At 39.3% G+C, this 22,524-nt stretch overlaps 1 protein-coding gene across 1 annotated transcript in view; it reads right to left on the reverse strand.

Moving 5' to 3' along the window:
- Positions 1-22,524, reverse strand: part of LOC139599006 (ras GTPase-activating protein 1-like) — a 128,256-nt gene that overhangs the window by 32,904 nt on the left and 72,828 nt on the right. Inside the window, exons 11-19 of the mRNA XM_071445935.1 lie at positions 21,972-22,128; positions 19,628-19,715; positions 17,414-17,491; positions 14,186-14,343; positions 13,843-13,919; positions 5,956-6,128; positions 5,642-5,801; positions 5,328-5,470; positions 4,476-4,591 (exon numbers count right to left, since the gene is read on the reverse strand). Coding sequence (XP_071302036.1) covers positions 4,476-4,591; positions 5,328-5,470; positions 5,642-5,801; positions 5,956-6,128; positions 13,843-13,919; positions 14,186-14,343; positions 17,414-17,491; positions 19,628-19,715; positions 21,972-22,128 — 1,150 coding nt within the window. The remainder of the gene's footprint in view (positions 1-4,475; positions 4,592-5,327; positions 5,471-5,641; positions 5,802-5,955; positions 6,129-13,842; positions 13,920-14,185; positions 14,344-17,413; positions 17,492-19,627; positions 19,716-21,971; positions 22,129-22,524) is intronic.

The following is a 22,524-nucleotide window of genomic DNA, read 5'->3' on the forward strand; positions in this document are numbered from 1 at the left end:
GGTGGACACTGCTTTCTTGTAACTTGATTGGAGGTCAGGTGTTGCCATGCTGTACCTCCTTAGCAACAAGCTTTTCCATTCCCAACTGCCCCAGGTAAGGGACATGTCCACGCCTTCTTTTTACCCGTTCTAGACAACCCTGGCTGTCTGATGGCAACAATACAGTGGGGGGGAAAAGGGAACTGTGGGGAGAACAGAGGACATTTAAACTCCAATAACAACTATACATCACTAAAGCTTTTCTTAATATTCACACAATAGTTATCCCTTAATTGCGAGATCAAATCATCTCATTATCCATCTATAACAGCAGGATAGGGGAGAAAAAAACAAAATCACATGTTATAGATGAGTAATGAGATGATTGGCTCTCACAATTAAGGGGTGAACATTATATATATGTCAAGAGAAATTTTATAGATGTATAGTTACGTTACTGCAAAGTGTTCCCCCCCAGCATTGTTATCCCGGGATGGTCTTGGTAGTCAGGGCATTTGGGGGAAGGGGCAGGCTGGTTACTAAAAGGCATGGCATGGCAACACTTGACCTCCAATCAAGTTACAAGAAAGCAGTCTACACCAATGGACAGTGACGAAGAGTTAACAGACAGACTTTGGGAGGGGCTAGGGTTACCTGTTGCAACACCAAGGGTATAAAAGGTGGAGCAACCATTTTGTGGATGAATCAGCCACGTGGTTACCAACCATATGGGGGGGGATTGTTGCATTGTGATTTCAGGGTTTACCTCAGAAACCCGGGTCCCTCCCGGGAAAATTCCCCCCCAGGTGTGTCAATCACCTCTCCTTTCCCCTCCCTGACCCCTGCCGAGCACTGTCTGTCAATCCTGGAATTCCAGGAGGGCATCAAGTGATTGGCAGATTCAAAGGATGCCCTCTACCCCTGGGGGGGCATTGGGCCATGCAGGTGTCCTTTGTCCCTTAAGACCTCCTCCTATGTACCTGGTTAGTGGGCTTCCTACCCCTTCCCTGCCCCTCTCCCCGGGGTTAAAAGGAACAGCAACTACGTGGTTCGGGGAGTTCTGTTGGAGCTGTTGCTGGATTCAGAGGCCTGTGGGCCAGAATAAAGCTCTGGATTGAAACCCTCCATCAGAACCGACTCCTTTCCTTCACCATCACCTTAAAGCTTCTCTGCCAGAGGTAAACCTGAGGAGCGGGCCCTCTCTCTCAAGGAGGCTCCATCCCACCATCACCAGAGCTCCTGCATGCCTGGACTTGTCTCCAAGCGCCCAGCTGCAACATCCAGCTAGCCAAAAGTGTCTCTGGGGTGAAACACCACAGCTGCCACTATTTGGTTTCACAGCAAGGGCCAGACAAGCTTAGGCACGTCCCGTCCGGCTATATTGGTAAATATTCAATAGGGGATGCTCCCAGCACTGAAATTTTTCCTTGTTTAGTCCTTTTGTTGTAATTTTTGTTAAGGTTTAGCAAACCTTTTAAAATTTTAAAAAGTGAGCAGTTGTTTCTCTCACACAGAATCATTTAGGTTTGAAAAGAGCTCTAAGATCAAGTCCACCATTAAACCACATCCTTAAGTGACACATCTATATGCCTTTAAATACCTCTAGTGATGGTGACTCCACCACTTCCCTGGGCAGCCTGTTCCAATGCTTTACGACCCATTTGGGGAAGAAATTTTTCCTAATATCCAATCTAAACCTCCACTACCACAACTTGAGGTCATTTCCTCTCATCACTTGCTTTTTGAGAAGAGACCAATGCCCACCTTGCCACAACCTCCTTTCAGGTAGTTACAGAGAATTATAAGGTCTACGGAGCCTCCTTTTCTCCAGGCTAAACAACCTGAGCTCCCTCAGCCACTCCTCATAGGACTTATTCTCCAGCATCTTCCTCAGCTCTGTTACCTTTCTCTGGACATGCTCCTGCACCTCAAGGTCTTTTTTGTAGTGAGGGACCAAAAACTGACCCCAGGATTCAAGGTGTGGCCTCACCAGTATCAAGTACAGAGGAACAATCACTTCCCTGGTCCTGCTGGCCACACTATTTCTGCTACAAGCCAGGCTGCCATTGGCATTCTTGGCCACCTGGGCACACGCTGGCTCATTTTAAGCTGGCTGTAAACAAGCACTCCCAAGTCCTTTTCCACTGGGCAGCTTTCCAGCTACTCCAAGCCTGTTGCACTGCCTGGGGTTGTTGCGACCCAAGTGCAGGACCTGGCACTTTGCCTTATTGAACTTCATACAATTTGCCTCAGCCCATCTATCCAGCCTGTCCAGATCCCTCTGCATAGCCTTCCTATCCTCAAGCAGATTAACAGTTCCACCCAACTCTGTTCCATTTTCAAATGTACAGAAGGGCAAAAGCGAGAAAAACTCATGAGCTGACATAAAGACAGTTTAATAGGTAAAGTAAAAGCTGTGCATGCAAGGAAAGCAAAATAAATTCATTCACTACTTCCCATTGGCAGTCAGGTGTTCAGCCATCTGCAGTAAAGCAGGGCTCCATCATACATAATGGTTACTTGGGAAGACAAATGCAGTAATTCCAAAATGTGTCTCCTTCATCCTTCTTTCTATGCAGTTTTATTGCAAAGCAGAACGTCATATCATATGGAATATCCATTTAGTCAGTTGGGGTCAGCCATCCCAGCTGTTTTCCCTCCCAACTTCTTACCCATGTCCAGCCTACTTACTGGGGGATAGGGCAGAATGGGGAGAGAAAATACAACCCTCAACACTGTGCGAGCACTGTTCAGCCAAAACATGAGTTTGTTATCAACACTGTTTTAGTCACAAATCAAAAAGAGAACACCATTCAGGCTGCTATGAAGAAAATAATCTCCATCATATATAATGTAAAGTAATTCATGCTTAAGGGGAAAATGTATAAAATAAAAATGATAAAAAGAATTTAACATCCAATGAGCCTCTGACCATGAGCAACCTGGAGACAGATTACTACATTGGAATTACGAAACTCCTGGTGGCAGCAGGAGAACAATGCCTCGTTTACTAATAAAAGAACGTGGCCGGCGTGGAGATGGGCTTCCTCTGGAACCATCAGGAAACACCCAAGGACGATCATCACTTGATAGATATCATCAATCAAGATAACCAAAGTCGCCAAGAAACATGCATCTGAATACAGGACTTCCCCTGATCAGCCTGCCACTACTCAGGAAACAGCAATTGTCCAGCCCTGCACAGTGAAAGAAACCTTCATCCATATGCGGGGTTACAAAAGAAATCGGGGCACCTCTGCCTCAGGCATAAAAAACTGTATAAAACAGCCCCACTGGAGACGGCATTCGTGAACAGAGGGGGATCCGATGCGATAGAGGTTGGATATAGGTTCACTCAGCGCCAATCCCAGGCTCGATGCTGTCTCTTTGACTGTGGTTTTTGAGGACCATATTTTGGTCACGAGAATAAAATCTTTTACATTTATTAATTTGGCTTTCTGGTTGATCATTTATAACAATCTCTTTTTCCATACCATTTGCACAATATGCTTGGGTTGTACACTATCCAGTACATCCTCATTAACCACCATCCCTCCTTCCCATCCTTTAGTATGCATACAGATATCATTCCCTTAGTCTATAGCCCCCCCCCCTCCCCCCAAAGTGTCCATAAAATGTCTATTCAGTTCACTTAGTCTGTAACCTGGGCTCTGTTAAGGTGGTCACTTGGAACAGGAGAAGTAGTGCATTGTGTGGAGTCATTTGGCACCAAAAGCAGCTCAGATTGTGTCACTGCTGCACTTGCACTGCTTTTTGCAAAGCTCATCCACCACTAGTTCAGGTGGTCCCTTTTATAGTACTACTTCTAGCATGCAAATCATATCACAAGTTACAACAGTTTAATCACATATCCATTACAATCTCCACCCCTGGTCCTTTTGGACCAGGCTATAGAGTTTTACATCACAATGAACTCCATGCCTTGCCCCTGCTCCAGCACGGATTCTCCATGGGCTGCAGTCCCTTTGGACGCATACCTGTTCTAGCATACACTTATTCACAGACCAGCCACTTCAACTCCAGCTCATACTGGAGTTCCTTCATGTCCAGTATGGCAGCACTAAACCATGGCATGATTTCATTCAGGCCATGATAGTCCACTGTTAGTCTCCACTCTCCGCCAGACCTTTGCAGGCCATATGGAACTATTCAAGAGTGATTGAGTATTACTGCTTACTCCTTGGCTCTTCAATTGATGAATCAGCTTCAGCCAGGGTCATCATCCACTCTTTTGTTAACTCAATCACCTTCTATTCATCGTCTAGGTGCCACCCCCTTCTTCTCCCAGGGTCTTTTTCAGATGACAGATGGGAAGAAATTCCCTGAAAAACCTAACCCACAACACAGCCCTAAAGAATTTAGTCTTAGTACTAATTAGTATAAGATAAACCAATAAACCACCATTTTTATGGTGCAATGTAAACAACAGACAGGAATTTGCAAGTACAAATTTGAACAGAAGAGTGCAAACTTACGGAGGCAGTATCTCTGCAGCCATGAATATTTTCTCCACCAATTCCGAAAGTATACTGAGTAGATGTGCCAAATTAGTGTTTACATCTTCATTTTTTTCTAACTTCGAAGGATTTAACTAAAACCAAAAGGGAAAAAAGGCATAAGTTTTGTCTCTTGAATAGAACTACATATATAATTTGATAATATTACACACTGAATACTATTTCAAAATAAATTAAATATTCTATTCCTGTACAAATCTTATACAGAACTTACAAATCTGTTTCAAGAGCTAGCTAGAAAACTAACGTGAAAAAGCAAAGTTTTTAAGTTCAAGTGCACTATGCTTTAAACAGCACATTTAACACTATCCACAAGTACCCACCTTTTTCTAACTATGTATATTTTCATCTTTTAATCCAGTATTCTGAGGACACAGCCCTCCCCTTTCCATAATAAAGTTCAAGTGAAACAGAAGTTAGGAGAGTTGTTTTAGAAATAAAGGTAGGGTCTAACACAAGCAGTTAATGTAAGGGGAGTTTAAAAATTAAACTTAGTTCAGGCATTGACTTCTAGCATATCTGGAGCTTAAAACAAGTTATTTAAGGTAGGCCATTCAGTAACTGCTACAACAGAACATACAAATGCTAAAGAATAAATACATAATTTAAAGAAACTTGAGTTTAAAAGTTTATTTAAAAGTGATGCTATGAACATTGTCCAAGCTCACATTTAGAAAAAAAAAATCATAATCAATTCAGTTCCAGTACTGAAATTATTTCTGAATAATTAATAAATGCTTCTGAAGCAAATAACCAGTAGATCATCATTTCAACAAATCAAAATTTAAAAAACATAGTTCAAGTTATCACCTCACAGGACTGCTTGCTCTCCATTATCTTTAATATACTGTCTTTCAGTGCATGATGAACAAAACGTGTTGCTGTGGCTTTCATATATTGCTCCATAAGTGTACTTGCTAAAGTGGTGGCACGAAACAAAGTAGTAGCTTCATCTGAAAAAAATAAAGTGTAAAGTTGGGAAAATGAGGCAACAAAAAGCAGAGGGGAAAAATAAGCTGTGTTCACAGTTTGATATGTGATGCAATAGAGGAGACAGAAATGAAGACATGGGAGTCATTCCCTCCCCAGAGTTTCAGCTAATGTTAGTGTAATTAGTACAGTACCTTCCATGCTTATTTCCCTGTCATTTAGTGTTCGTAACAATAGTGACTCAAGCTTTTCATGAAGAAATATCTTCAATAAAATGCCAGCCAACAGTGTTCTATCCTGGCCACAAACATGTGATAAGGCATAGACTACATGCATCTCTTTCTGGAGTATGAGCTGAAAGAAAACCAAAACAATGTTGAGAAATTTGTGCTAAAATAACAGTTGCCACAAATACAACTTAGCAACATCTGTAAGTGTTACTGAAATTTCTCTCAAACAACAGAGAAACTGATTTTGACAGAAAAAATGAGGAAAAAAAACTTAATACCTCTTTAAACTCACTGTACTCCTCTTCTGGCATGATCTTCTCCATAGAATATCGTGCTCGAACACGCAAAGATCCTGGCTCAATACCTTTCAGTGGTATATGGGAACTGAGTTGAAACCACTCATCTGTTGCATGTCCTTTCTGTAATCGGCTTAATTGGCAACGCATAAACACTTTAAGAAAAAAGCATTGTTAAATAGGTTATCTCCAGCAAAACAGTGCTAGCACTGAATAATTTTTTTTTTTTTTCAGCACATAACCTTGCTTCAGCAAAAGAGTATTAATAAAAATGATCAAAATTTGTGTCATCAAATATATGGACAGATTATCTCTTAGATGGTTTAAGGGACTCCTGAAAACTGAAGTTGAAATATAAAGCATGCTGTAAATAATGTATACCCAGAGATTTTAAAAAAGTTTTCTTTTTAATGCCCAAACAGGGGAAAAAGCCCCTCTGCTCCCTCAGCCACCTATCAAACCTTGGCAGCAATAAGAAAATTAAAACAGGTAAAATGATTAGAATTCACTGTCCTCTTTTGAAGCCCTGGGCTCATACCTCTATCAGGTCTGCTCTTGAACCTCTTTGTTACCATTTTTAGTCTTTACTTTTAGCTTTAGTACATATTTCCCAAATGTTGTCAGATTTATTTCTTCAATACTTTGAAACTCCCAAGTTTAAGGCTGTAACATTTTATGCAAAACATATAAGAAGTCCTTCCCAGACAGGTTACTGCCCAAATAATGACAAGTCAACTACATATGACAAAAACATTAATTCACTTTTTTTGGTGGTGTTGGTACCTTAAAATTACTAAGTAATGACCTGCACCAGCCTAATCAACCATAACTGAAAGTCTGATCTGACAGCTGACTAGTAAGCTGCAGTAGTCAGACCACGGACCATTCCAAATTAAGTACATGCACTCCTGAACAGACTGTCTGGAACTTCTAAGCAAACACTCTTTTTCTGCATCTCTTGATGAAATCTACTTTTAATCAAGTCCCTCACATTTAAACAAAACAACTCTCCAAACAAAAAACACCCAATCATCCCCCCAAAAATCAAAACAATCAAAAACACTATCACACACTTCTTTTTCACTTTTCTGCAAAACATTTGAACAGTTCTAGCAGACTTTCCACTGTCCCAATTCTGCAGTATGTTGGGTCATCATTTGCATAATCAGATAATGGAACAGAATGACATAATATTTCTAATATAGATTTAATATCTCATATTCTTTGGAGTTGATGAATTGATAAGGTAACACAAGTCAGTCAGGTAGCGGATATACAAATTCATCATCATCTAGTATTTATCACAAGTGCGGACTGGACTGTCTTTACACCAGATAATCAATTGACTTTCCCAAAATATTTCTTCTGAGCAAAGCTCTTACACCCTCAACCGAGCAAGGTGTTTTCTTCTTGTTTTGCTTGTGCATATAAGGCATGTATCTCATTGACAGGAACAGTGAGATACAGGATTCAGAATAACCTGATTGAAAGGAATGAGGGATTTGTCTTTACAAACAAACTGTGGGTCTGCTAGTAGATAAAACTAGATACTGAGAGATAAAAGAAACAATGGGAAGGATTCCACTGATTGATAAATGGAATGAAAGAGATTTGTCTTTACAAAATGTCAGGGTTTGACGCGGGTGCAATGCTAGTGCCCCCATGAAAATATACTCTCCCTGGTGTCTGCTGTGAGATGTGACCAGGAATAGAGCAAAGCAGGCTCCAGCTTAGGAATAAAGAGAAAAAATTATTAACCTACAACTATATGTAAAAAGAAACACACAGAAAGAATGAGAACCTTCCAAAAACATTCCTCCTCCCCCTCACCAAATTTCCAATACATCTATCCCTCAGATCACCAACTCTCAGTCCATCACCACCCTTTAGATAATCAATTCTCAGTTCATCAAGGAATGAGGAGTCCCTCTTGTGCCATAGGCTTCCCCTGGAAACACAGTTGAGACCTCATGTGTTTCCATGTCACACGTGGCACCGCCAAGAGATCATTTGCCATCGTGACATCTTCCTTCCATATCCAGTGCTCTCACCACTGCACATGGACCAGAGTTGCTTCTAGGGTTTTCCTTTTAAGGCTGCTTTGCCCAGTTCCAAAAAAAGCACAGTCTTTCACCTTTGGGACACCTGCCCCCCCCAAATTTCACCCCCTTGGGCTGAGGGGTCTCAAGAACAGAGATATTCTTCCCTGAAGACAGAGGGCACCACCACCACCCTCCTCACCCGTCGTCTCTGTTCATGCACTCCTTCACATAACAACACTGAACTCTCTTGGCTCCGAGCCATTGCCTCCCCCCCTAAATGCAGTCTCTGTGACACAGGAAAAAAATGTTTCTGTCCATGGCTATACAAGAAAAGTCCAGCCAAAGGCCACTCCATCACCTCTGCCCACCCAAGATTCTTCTCAACTTCTCTTGTGGCCCATTTCCTCTCATCTCATCTCATCTCATCTCACTCATCTCATCTCACTCATCTCTGTCTCTCTCTTCTCATTCAATTCCAGGAGGATCAGCATTTGTAAGGCTTCCATCATCCAAGGAAAGGGTTAAAAATCTCAGGCTCTGCCTGTCCAGAACTCCCACAGCTGCCCTGCTGGGCACCTTCTCGCTGCGCACCCCCCCCCCCCCCCCCCCCCCCAGCTTCTCCTTCTCAGCCGGCCAAGCTATCAAATTTCAAGGTGTGTCAGGCACAGACACCGGCTCTCCCTCTCTCTCTCCTGGGGGGGGGGGGGGGGGGGGGGGCAGCAGCTGGGCAGGGGAGGTTTGAACCTTTCACTGACCGGAACCAAGAGAAAGTTTTCCTGGGAGTTCTCTGCTTTTAACCCCCTGTGTTCTCAGAGGCATATCCATGTCCTCAGTGGCCACACCAGGTGCCAATATTCAAATCTGAGCACCTATTGGTTTCACCACAGCATCCCAAAAAACTCACTTCCTCTCAAATCAGGACACAAACAAACTGTAGGTCTGCTGATAAATAAAATTGGATACTGAGAGATGAAAGAAACAATGGGAAGAACCATAAATTCTGTAGGAATTCCACTGAGTGACACAAGGAAAAGAAAAAAAGGGGATAAATTAGAAGGGGGTCTTAGGTGTTTTGGGAAGTCTGTACCTCTCAAGTACCTCAGCCAATGGGGAAAGAGAGAGGGAAATGTGGCCGGGAAATTAGGATGAAAAGGAGGCTGGGTCTTCCAAAAATTTGAGAGACCCCATGGGAAATACCCATGACCTCTCCCTTTATTCAAATAAAGTTACAGGACTCCTCTGTCTCCTTTTTGGACATAAACCTCTGGTGTTTGTGGATTAATTTTCCTGACACTGATGATTTAATTTTTCCCATGGTTATACAGTAGCACTTTCTAGCAATAATATAAATTTTATAATCTTATTTTGATCTTAAAAGATTGAAACAGAAACATCAACATATGGACTGTAGAATACTTCTTATAATTCATATTCAAAAACTTTAAGAAACACTTTCTGCTACTTAGAAAAGTATATTGAACTATTAGGCTATGTTCAATAAGAGATTGCCATTAGTTGATGATTTAAGGATGTTTAAACTTTGCAGTCTAGCACAGTATGACAGAATAACAAATATACAGAAAAACCCCCAAAAGTTGATCTATTCTTTGCAAGCACAGTCAAAAACTGTATACAACAACCTTGAACCAAGAATGTTTTATGTGATGAACATTAGCAAAAATTAAAGGTAAAACTGAGCTTTCTTAATAGTTTGTTTGCAAATTAAGCTTAGGGATTAATATTTAGTAACAAGTTTATATATTGATGATTAATAATTATGATCTGGAAATCAAAGTGGTTAAAACTTGTGGTATTTTTAGAATGGAAATGAACTTAGGCTTACATTGAAGCATTTGTTGAACCCAACCAGAACCAACCAAACGAACCCCCTAAAACCACTTACTGATTCAGAATAAAAGCTTATCTAAATGTTGACAAAGAATAAATTGCTCAATAATGGACATATTAAATGCTGGCTTTCCCACTCACAGCTTACTCATGTGTGAGCACAATCCATTTACAAGGCAGTGAGGAGCTGTTAAGGACTTGATACTCTTATACTAAGTTCTTCAAAGAAGGGCCTGCCAACATCTTATTTTTGGTACCTAGTGTTGGTAGACAGTATGTAGTTACTACCATTAACAAGTACTTGATAGGCTCCATAGTTTCTCCCCGCTGTTCAAAGTCCACCCATGTCAATGCAAGAGTGCTTACATACACTACTTAATATGTTTAGCACATATTTCATGAAGAATATGAGAGGGAAGGAGCCAAGTATATAACCTGCCATAGTAGGCTTATTTCCCAGTGCCACAGAAGTGATACATGTGTATCACAGTGACTTTTTTTGTCCTCAAGCTACATATTCTCAAATTACTTCAAAACCAAGCTATGGCACTACTGCAAATACAAACTGGCTGAAAGAAGAGACAAAGGCAATGTGCGCTTGCAGCCCAGAAAGCCAACTGCATCCTGAGCTGCACCAAAAGCAGCATGGGCAGCAGGTCAAGGGAGGTGATTCTTCCACTCTACTCCGCTCTCATAAGACTCTACACAGAATACTGTGTTCAGCTCTGGGGCCCCAAGCTTAAGAAGGAAGTGAACCTGCTTGAGCAGTTCCAGAGGAGGGCCACCAAGATAATCAGGGGGCTGGAGCAGCTCCTCTACTCTATGAAGAAAGGTTGAGAGAGCTGGGGTTGCTTAACATAGAGAAAACTGTGGAAAGACCTTATAGCAGCCTTTCAGTACTTTAAGGGAGCCTACAGGAATAATGAGGAGGGACTTTATCAGGAATTGTAGTGATACAACAAGGGGTAATAGCTTTAAACTGAGAATGGGTTTGGATTAGATACTGGGAAAAAATTCTTTACTGTGAAGGTGGTGAGGCACTGGAACAGGTTGCCCAGAGAAGCTGTGGCTGCTCTATCGCAAGTGTTCAAGGCCAGGTTGGATGGGGCTTGGAGCAACCTGGTCTAGTGGAAGGTGCTCCTGCCCATGGCAGCAGGTTGGAACTAGATGATCTTTAAAGTCTCAAGCCAAGCCATTCTATGATTCTATGACATAGACAGGACAGCTGACCCAACCTGACCAAAGGGATATCCCATAATACATGGTGTTGTGGTCAGCAATACTAAGAATACTAAGCTAAGAAAAAGGAGAAGGGGAGGGCATTCATTATTAAGGCATTTGTCTTCCAAAGCAACCACTATGCATACTGAGGCCCTACTTCCCAGCAAGTGTCTGGACATCATTTGTTGATGGGAAGTAGAGAATAACTTTTCTTCCTTTGTTTCCATGTGCAGCCTTTGCTTTTCTTTGTTAAACTGCTTTTATCTTGACCCGTGAGTTTTTCACCTAATCCTTTCTCCTCCTGTCCCCCTGAGAGAGTGAGAGAGCCACTTGGTGGTAACCTGGCAGCCAGACAAGGTCAACTCACCACAAATATTGAAAAAAATATAGCTCTGACATTACTCCTATTTCAGAGCAATCCACTTTTAAAAACTGTGTCTACAAAGGAGAAATGTTCAGAAAGGTAATCAACCCCTTTTCTTGCTTTTGGAGGTTTAGGCAACGTTGCACATAGACAAGTTGGATATGGTCTCTTTTAGCTCAGTTGTTCTCCCCATATGGTTAAAATATTTAATAGGGATGGGGATGTAGGCAAATATGCATGTTAATTCAAGTTGATATGGTCTAATTCTTATCCCAAAATGAAAGGACTGTTAGGTTATGCTCTAAGAGTCTACCTAACCATGATCAAAAAACATTGCCAATCCTCTTGACCTAGGTAAGAAAAAAAATCTATAACCTTCCACCAGTTGGATACATCTAAAAGTAGCACAATCTCCTTAATCTGGACAAATGTTGCAGTGTGATGTAATACCCTGTTTCAGCTATCCCAGTTCCTTTCCCAGGTGTGCCAATACTTTCTCCCTTCCCCTCCCCTTGCCTCCTGCTGAGAGCTGTCCGTCAATCTCGGTAGGCCAGCAAGGGCATCGTCTGATTGGCGAAATTTAAAAGATGCCCCTCAGCCCTGGGGACATTGGGCTATCCAGGTGCCACTTGTCTCCTGAGACTTCCCCCCTCCTACCTGGTTGGTGGCATACCTACCCCTTCCCTCCCCCTCTCCCCGGGCTTAAAAGATACGGCGACCACGCGGTTCGGGGTTGTGTTGGAGTTGTTGCAACATTCAGAGGTCTGTGTGCTACGAATAAAGCTCTGGATGAAAACCCTCCAGCAGGACCCGTCTCCTTTTTCCTTCACCATCGCCTAAAGCCTTTCCACCAGAGGCAAAACCTGAGTTCCTGCTTGCCTGGACTTGTCCCAAGTGCTAGCTGCAACATCCAGCTAGCCAAAGGTGTCTCTGAGGTAAAACCACCTCAGCTGCCGCCTCTGGTCAAGCAGCAAGAGCCAGACGAGCCCAGGCACGTTCTATCCGGTAATATTGGGATCTTATTCCAATAGACAAATAGAAGGAAACTACAAAAACACTTTAAAAGAAGTTACTGATGTATCCCATTCATGAATTTTCCTTTGAAAGGGTCCTTTACTAACCAAAGCTTTGGCCAAGATAAAGAATTTTCTAGCTCAAATGCATAGAACCATGCAATAACAAGGTCACAACTGCAATCAGAAAGTCCTTTTGTCTGTCAAACGAAATACATATTTTTTTTTTTTTTGCTATGCAGAAAATTTTGTAGTTAAAGTAAAGAGCAACAGTTTTGAAACTGAATTAAGTTTGGCAAGAGCATTCCATCTTCAAAGTAATTCTTCTGCTTTCGACAAAGTTTCCCTACAAATCTCTTCTCTGAGAGGAAAAAAAGAGAAATAAATTGACACGGAGGCAAACATAACAGGCCAGTAACATAATACCATGCAAATCAAAACCAACAGCAACAGATTATCAGTACTGTGCTAGGCTTTGGGACAGGTTGGAATACAACAGAAACGTACTTGGAACAACTGTTGGGTGAGAGGGTGTCTGTTCTGCAGGCAACAGAGAGAAGGCAAAAGGATGAAGTTACAAGACAATTATGGTGGGAAACAAAATACCTTGAAAGCCAAAAAATCACATTGTGTGGCTCAGAATTCAAGTGTGGGTTTTTTGGGGAGGGTTCATTTTGGTGGATTGGGTTTGGGGTTTTTGTTTAGTTTTGTTTTTTGAAAGCTGATAAGTCTTACCGTCTTGTTAGTAGTTTTCTGGAATAGAAAAATAGAAACAAAACAGCTGAAGAAGCTGTGTAAATAACAGGAGGAAGTACAATCTTGGGAACACAGATGAGATAGATTGGGGGAAAAACAAGATGCTACAAGGACTGAGGCAAGTTTCATTCTACAGACTGTCAAATTGGAGTTTAATTTATTTTCAAGTGAGGAAAGTACTACTTTTTCCTCTCTCTCACTGGAAGCAACAAAAAATCCTGAGAAGGACAAAAGTAATTCCACACAGTTGAGCTTAAAAAAAATTAAAGAAATTAACTTAATGAAACTTAATATTTTATGAAGGAGATTAATTCTGACAGCTTCTCTTTTTTTTTTTTTTTTGTAAACATGGTCAGTATAACACAATAGGTATACTGAAATAGAGCTAGAAAAGCCATCAGATATACAGTATTGGACTACTGTGCATTTTACTACTAAAAAGCATACAGATTCTTACTGAAAAAACATTAATATAAAATCAGTAACAGACATCTAAAACATACCAATACAGCTGTATGATAGTCACAGAATATACTTAATTCTCTTGTGACAATGTTTGACAAGAGCAATGCAAACTCTATCCATTGTTAAAGTATATACGCATCCTTTACATAAAAATACTTACATATATCTGGATCTTTACTTTTCTTTGTTTTGTTACTAAGACTTATCTCAAATCTATTAATATCAGCTGAAAGATCACTGGGGAAAAAGACAAAAAGCCCCAATCAATACTATATTTGGCCAACATTTAAATTTATTCTAAAGTTATTTCAATCCTAAGTTATCATGACTAGCCAAAGATACTTAGATTCATACATAAAATTCTATCCATGCATTTGTGGATCCTATATAACCATGCATACAGTATTTTTAAGAAGCAGATACAAAACAGTACAGTGCAAAGAATCTTAAATGCAATGCAACTTTCAAGTGAAATTCAGTAATTCAATAAGATTAAGACTTACTCAAAGACAAATTCTTCTGACCATACAGGGTTCTGACCTTCCCTGATATGTGTTTTTGCTACCTGGACACTGTTCAGGTAGATGTTACAATATGGATTAGTAAAATGTTTTACTGGGAGTGTATGAGCTTCTTCTACATGCAAGATAAGACTGCTGACCTAAAGAAAATAAACAAAGTTTATTTATTTATTTAAGAAAGAATGGAATTCTTCCCCCCCCCCCCTTCCCCCACCCCGACCATGTGGAGGCTTAATGTTAAGGAATAAATATTAAATACAAAATATAACTTCCTAATAGAAAGAGAAGGGAAGAGGAATAATGAAAGATTTTAAGAGGCACCAGGGACAAGGTAAGGGCAACAACTTCAAAATAAACCTCCAGCATCAGAGCTTTACCTAATTTTTTATTTTAAAAACATCAGTATAAGATTTGCAATTACTAACTTTTCTATATATAGAAAATTCTGCTGTTGCAGTGTGTCCCATTTCCTCTCACCTATCCCATCCCCCTCAGGTGTGCCAACCTTTCACCCTCCCCTTTTGCCCTCCTGCCTGGCACCTTCCAGCAAGGCGTCGTGTGATTGGCAGATGCCCCCCAGGCCTGGGCTCATTGGTTTGTCCTAGCGTCCACATCCCCTGACCCTTCCCCTGCTCACACCTGGTTGGCCCTCACCTGTCTGTCCCCTCCCCCTGTCCCCGGGGCTTAAAAAGGACACGAGACCATGCGGTCGGGGTCTCTGCCGGCTCTGTCTGGAGCTGTTGCCAGATTCAGAAATCTACCATGCTACAATAAACTCTGGATCTAAGCTACACGGCAGAACCCGCTCCTTTTCTCTTCACCTTCATCTCGTCTGAACCTTTTCCACCAAAGGTAAACTGAGTTCCTATTTTGCCTGGACTTGTTCTGAGCACCCAGCTGCAGCACCCAGCCAGCCAAAGGCATCTCTGGGGTGAAAAACGCCACAGCTGCCGCCTTTGGTCCAGCAGCGAGGCCAGACGAAGCCAGGCAGGACACTCCCCGAAACATCCGGGGTTTAATATTTAATATTCTGCTGAAGCTAAAGACTTGCATCTTAAGTAAGAACCATGGACAAATCCAAACACAATGCTGCATTTCATGCTTTCCTAATAGATTAGGCTCAATTTAAGTCAGCAGTGAGCCCGGGCAGCCAAGAGGGCAAACCACATCCTGGGTTGCATCAAGCACAGCATAACCAGTCAGTCAAAAGGGATGATTATCCTGCTGTATTTAGCATTGGAGCGGCCTCACCTTAAGTATTGTGTGCAATTCTGGGCCCCACCATTTAAGAAGGATGTGAAGGTCCTTGAATGGGTCTAGAGAAGGGCAACACAGCTAGTGAAAGGGCTGGAATGAATGTTCTATGAGGAGCAGCTGAGGACACTGGGTTTGTTTAGTTTGGAGAAAAGGAGGCTGAGGAGTGACCTCATTGCTCTCTACAGTTTCCTGAGGAGGGGAAGTGGAGAGGGAGGTGCTGAGCTCTTCTCCCTGGTATCCACTGACAGGATGTGTGGGAATGGTTCAAAGTTGCACCAGGGGAGGTTTAGATGACATTAGGAAGCATTTCTTTACCCAGAGTGTGGTCAAACAGTGGAACAGGCTTTTCCCAGAGAGGTGGTTGATGTCCCAAACCCATCAGTGTTTAAGAGGTACTTGGATGATGCCCTTACTTAATACTATGCTTTAACTTTTAGTCAGCCCTGAATTGACCAGGGTGTTGGACTAGGTGATTGTTGTAGGTCCCTTTCAACTGAAATCTATTCTATTCCATTCTATTCTAAACCAGTAGATTACATAAAACTCTTTTGTTTAACACACTACACTGTTTTCTCCCTGTTATAAGGAAGATATTAGTCTGTACCACAAATTCTCAAAATAAGAGCACTTGGAAACTCAATTTCCAAAAAATGAGAAGTGAACACTCTGAACTCATTTACATTAAATACATTTTAAATAGTCTACTATTTTACAAACTTCTGAACTGCATGCAACTCATAGCCTAATCAAATATCTACAGATATCAACTGAAGTCAATTTAGTCAAATATGGGAAATATTATATTAAATCAGGTCAAAGTTTCATTTAAATGCAAATATTCAGTACCTGAAATTTCAAAGGACAGTTTGAGAAACCCTGAAACTGATATAACTTCTGTAAGGCAGTCATGGAAGTATGATTTTTGATCTTTATACACTTCATCTACCTTGATCATTCATGCTTTTTATGGTTTTCACCTCTCTAAATAGTTCAATACTTCCCATACTTATTTACCTGGAAATTCTTTTACTCATTCCAGCCTATAGTTTTATCATTTTCTTTATACATTTGATATAAGATGATCAAAACTAGCTGTATCCTAAATGAGAATACCATAAATATGAAATAGTATCTATCTTCTATACTATTTCTTCATGCAGCCTAATATTTGCTTTGCGTTTGCAAATACAGAATTATTTCAGATGATCACTCTGTAGGTGCTTTGCTTTTTTGGATCCAAATTTCTTCTGCCATTCATATATCAATTGACCTAATTTAGTTTACTTTTTCAGAAGTATTCAATCATCTTTAATGTTGACCACAGAATAATTTTGCATTTCCTAAAAAATCCCACCCATAAAATGTATTCCTTTTCCTATAGACTGGTAAAGCAGCTGCTTCCAACATTCATAGAATTCAAAGATACTAGGGATTCTTGATTCCCATTATTCTTCAATCATCACTTATGTAGTCATTTATTATCTGTCCTCTACCTCTGAAAGAAATTTTGGACACAACAGTACTCTCAAGAAACCAAAAGAATATACACCACCATCACAGTTAAGCACGTATTTGTCACTGAAAAATTAATATATTAGTTATACAATTATTTTGGTTACATGTGACATGTCTGTCAAATCTGGTGAACTGTAAGAGTTAAGACAATACAAATGCTGAATTGTTGACACTTTTCCTTAATGTGATCAGAAATTATTACCTAGCAAAACATCTGCCAATTGCCTAAACACCATTTTGATCTTTGTGCATATAGATATCATAATAGAGTGGAAGTCATTCCCGTTGGTTTAACAAAGGTACTGTATAACTCCAAGAAAAAGAAAGCACATGTAGGATTTACTATTGTTGAAAGGAAAGTTCTGACATATATCATCATTTTGCAACAAGGAGGCAACCCCTCCCCCTCTTCCCCCCCCCATATCTATATAGCTTCACCTGACGTAGACGTTTATTTGATGTCCCTGGACTGTTTTTCCTTAAACTGCAAAACATCTGCAGAGCCTTCATCCAGTCCTAAAAGATAAAGGCACAAAACAGTGTAACAAAAAGTCAGATACGGCTTCTTGCAATAGAACTGACATATCAAAAAGTATCTGAAGTTGTTTCTTTAGCTTAAAAAGAACCAACTTGTATACAACTCAGAGTATGAAACTTTAAATAGTAAAGCAAAATTCATCTATTTCTCAGTAAATCTAAAAAGACATTTGCAAATTTGAGTTTCTCCTTTTAGAAATATCAAGCATTACTAATGGATATACAGAGACCTTTATCAATTTTCCAGATTAGTCACACTTAATTAAATAAAAAATGGTATATAAAATGAAGCAAGACTTGATTGCTTCTGAGAAAATAACAGATAAGTCAAACTGTTCTGATCGTTCTCTCCTCTATTTTTATATGCAGTTGTATTTACTCTGTGTGCTTCAAACAAAAAACAAAGCAGCATTAACAGAAAAACACTGAAAAGTATAACCTTCACCCCCATTCTCTCTGCTCATAAATGCATAAAGCAGAGTAGATACTTGGGAAGGTGGAAGATATGCTATAGCCTCATTTCTCCTGTTTTCACATCCCACACTGTCAAATTTTGTAAATTCTCATGAAGCACAAAATTTAGGCTTTGACTAACATTTATAAAGGTGTAGGTCAAAGATCTGCTAGCTACTCTCAAAGTGCAATTTAATAATTTTTAAAATACAGCTACATTAAATATTGCAGCTATTCTCAAGTAAACTACTTTGGGAGTGAAGTTTAAGCTTTCAAAACATTCCATAAAACAAGGAACTGTCAACTATGCATCAGATTTTTATTAGCTTGCTTTCTTATTCAAATAAGAAAAAGCAAATAAAGAACCATAAAACTTACTAAACACTCTAAATTAATCTAAATGTTTCCTAGATAGTCATCTTTATTCTCCCTTTTAACAGAAAAATCTATACCCTTAAACATCACAGTTTACAGCAGCAAGTATGAACAGTGCACCATAGTATGCACAATGACACTAGTTGTCATGACGCCAACATATATCATGTATATGAGGCTAACACTACATTACATTACATTGACCTAATGGTTTGTACAAACCTCAGACAACATGCAATCCATTGGACAGCTGCTTTGATATTTACCACATTATATGAAAACCATACAATTTTCCTTAATATGACAACAAAACTATTCTTCTGTGAAATGTTACAAAGTACAGACAGCTGTAACTTCTGAGAACATAAGCATCAGTAAAACATCTGACTTACCTGAACCAGAATCATTTTATAAAAGAAATCCCAGTATTCTGTATAAATGCAGTGAACATCTTAAGTGTTAAGCAAATCTAAACCAAAAGCAGATTATACCAAATGTTCAGAAAACAGGACAGGACATTCTGCATGTCCTGACAGGATATTCTGCCTACTACACATTCTTAAATAAAATCAAATGCATAGCTTGACTTCTGACACAAAATGTCTGTTTCAGAGCTCTGGAATACCAAAACAACTTGATGAATAAGAACATCATCACATCTTCCATATGCTCTCTTATTAGTGAGTCACTTTTAGAGATTTAAACTCCACTCCTACACTTCTTAATCAGCAAACATTAACTGTTAAGAGAGCTAATAACTAAACGATACCAATATAAAACACTAAAACACCTTTATTTTATGCAAGATCAGGGCCTAAGACAGGACAAATAACTGTTAATGGTTCGACAGATTTTGATTGGTGGGCATACCTCCTTTGCATTTTAGTTCTTATCGGGAATGTGCTCTTGAAGCAAAACTCCCACTTAGCATGCTCTGGTTCATTATTTGGAAGAGTGCTGGAAAGCAAACTTTTTTTTTTTCATTGAACTACTCCAAAATATATTCTCCAGAAATATCTAATTGAAACTAATGGAAGTTCAGTCCATGGGACCAGACTAGAACTTCTCCAAAGTAGAATCCCTAAAGCATAGGTAATGTAAGTGCTGGATTATCATCACCAGCTATATCCCTTACAGATCTGCTATTATTGCATGGAAATATTTGCTAATGTAGACATAGCCACCATACATTGTACACTTGCTTTCTATTAGAGAAGGATAATATTATTAAACACTACAAAACAAAAAATTGCTTTTAAAATTATATTTATCAACAAAAGCTCTCACCTGCACTTGTTCTTGAGTTTCTCCTGCAAAGTAAAAGATGTAATGGTCTTCACTGAAGTGCTGAACTACTATCTGAAAACAGTTTGGCCTTAAAATCAAACAAAACAAAAATGTCAGAAAAAAACCCAACAAGAAATATCTCTACATGCTTCAAAAGTGCATTTTGGTTGGAATTAACAATGCAATTTCAAGAAAACTGCACTATAGTTCAACTAGTTTGTTTCAGAATATTTAAGAAACTTGGAACAATTTGTATTGAATATACATATACACTGACTTACACTTGAGGCAAAATGCATCTGATAGCATTATCAAGTCATTTATGAGGACTATTTACCACAAACATTTTAAATGATGCACAGGTTCAGCATTACACCCCAAGCACTTAATCATGCCTTATGGATTTGTTGTTTTAGGAGTTCAGAAAACTATATTAACATAAGGAGTTCTTTATCTGAATGTGTTCCACAGCTCTCACAACCAATTAAATGTGTACTGGATCATGTGTCATGGAAACTTTTAAAGCTTTGAAATGTGAGTATAACATCTTCTCCATTTTATGTATGTACACTCATTTGTCAAGAAATTTAAAAAATATTTTGTACTGTTACATTAAAAGTTGCACACTACAAGTACACTGAGTCTTCCACATTACCTTCAAGGTGATTTGGCTCTCCCAAACACAGTTACATGAAGGATCTTACTTCATTTGCATATGATATTTCAGTCTTCCCTTCCCCCCATCCATTGTTTAGGTAAATACTGGCATGGCATTTTCTGGCCATGCACACAGGAGGATTGAGGAGAGGGGCAAAAAGTAGCTGGGTCAGGGGCTACTCATGACATGCAAAGCTACAGCTCTCACTGTACTACTGAGAAAAAGGGAAAGATATTTTAAGTAGGTGGTAAAAATAAGAGGAATTTTGTCTCAACTACAGTTCTTCATCAACAGTTTTCCCAAGCAGGTGCAACCATACATCTTTTACCCACAGCTTCTGTGTTACTTATTATCTGAATATATTTTAAGTCACAGTACAGCGTTTCTTAGAAGCTGCTCAACAGTCACCATTAACTAAAACACTCCTTGTTTAGTCTCCACCAAAGTTTTGTGTATAATTGCCAACTTTCACGAGGAATATTTCAGTATTTTTTTAAATGGTACCCTCATATCTATGGCTCCTCATTGCAATAGTTGCGCAGATCTTTCAAAATGATTGCAACATGTCTAAAAATCAGATGCTACAAGAACACCAGATCTTTGCAGCTTAAGAAATACCACTAATTTTAAACATCTATCGTCACATTATCTATGTGAAAAGACTTTAGGTTGATGAAATACCCTTAATAAATATTAAGATGCATGGAATAACCAGAGCTGCTGTTTAATGTGTTTTTCCATCTGTTATGAAAAAATAACATTTGCAGGAGTAAATGCATCTTTTTCTTCTATATCACACAGGACTACATATTTTTTTTATAATTAACAATGAAAAAAGTGTGATCTCTTTCATCTTAGTTACCAATGATATCAGGAAGTAGTTTGATTCTCAATGTCTTTGCCAACAATCAAATCACTTGCAGTTGACATATTTAGTACAGTAAATGAAACTGTGAAAATGCTCTCTTCCAAAAATAATTTTAAAAATGTTTGCTTATATGAACTAACTTGCTCCTCTAACATTGGTTGGTTTAATCTGATTCTTACTGATTCCTAAACAGAATACCATTGACACATTATCTACTTAATTTAGCGTTCTAATACCTATCAACAAATGAATGTAGATCTTTCGGAACGGACAAAATTCTTGATCTTATCAATTCTTGGTTCAATCGGATTAAAACACTCAATACAGTTGCTTCACAATCTTTTTAATACATGTAGAACAATTAATACACAATATTGAAAAATGACAGTGCAAAAGGCCAAATCATTATCACATGATATTACATGAGAAAAATCTTAAATTCCAAAATTTCTTACTAGAAGCTGTTTATGAACAGTTACTAGCAATCAAGCTGCCATGGCTTAAGTTTCCATTAATCAGTTAAATTTGTTTACATATGTTCTTGCAATCTACACCAACTATGGAATAAAATGCAGTATGAAACAAGAGTCACAATACTTGCATTTCACAATCAGCAAAAGCTAAAAAAACCCTAAAACAACAACCAACCAAAAAAACCCCACACATGGACAGTAACCAGGGCTCAGGTGTCACAACCCAAGTTTATTGTGCCAGGCCAACTTGTTCATTAGTGACGAATTGTTTGTATCTTGTATATGCCTCAAGCTAGTAGTTAGCTGTCCTGCTGTATGTACAAGAATTAAAAGCCAGTGCCCTACCTGCCAAATAAACTGTCGTGTACTCCATAGACCGAACACACACTAAGGTCTATTAATCCTTTAGGTTTTGTGGCTCGTTTTTCACTTTCAAAATAAATAAGCTGGGCATCATTTCCCTCCAATATAAAGTACAAGTTTTTCCATCTCTTCCCTTTACCTGTAAGGAAAGTACAATATTGTTTTAAAGAAAATGTAAATTCGATAAATGAAGAAAAAAGAGAGCAGTAAAGTTTTTGCCAAAATACAAACAGAAGAACAACATACAGTTAATTATGCTTAAGTAATAATATCAGTATAAATAATAATTTTTTTCAGCATGTAGCTAAAACTAGTCCCTCTTCACAGATTAAAGTACAATTTTAGATGGTTCACTGTGCCGGTTTTGCATTGGAGCCACCCACGGAAGTGATTTTTCTGAGAGGAGCTGTTAATAGCTCCCTCTGTGCCTAGCAAAAGCAATAGCTGGCTAGCTCTGAGAACTGACAACCTGTTAAAGCATTAAGAAAGCTAGATCTGCTTCTGTGAGATTCACATTTTAAAACTAACAAGCCCG

Source organism: Agelaius tricolor, unplaced genomic scaffold, assembly GCF_023055355.1.
Source record: "Agelaius tricolor isolate 1412-34295 unplaced genomic scaffold, bAgeTri1.0.p SCAF_21, whole genome shotgun sequence".
Lineage (NCBI taxonomy): Eukaryota > Metazoa > Chordata > Aves > Passeriformes > Icteridae > Agelaius > Agelaius tricolor.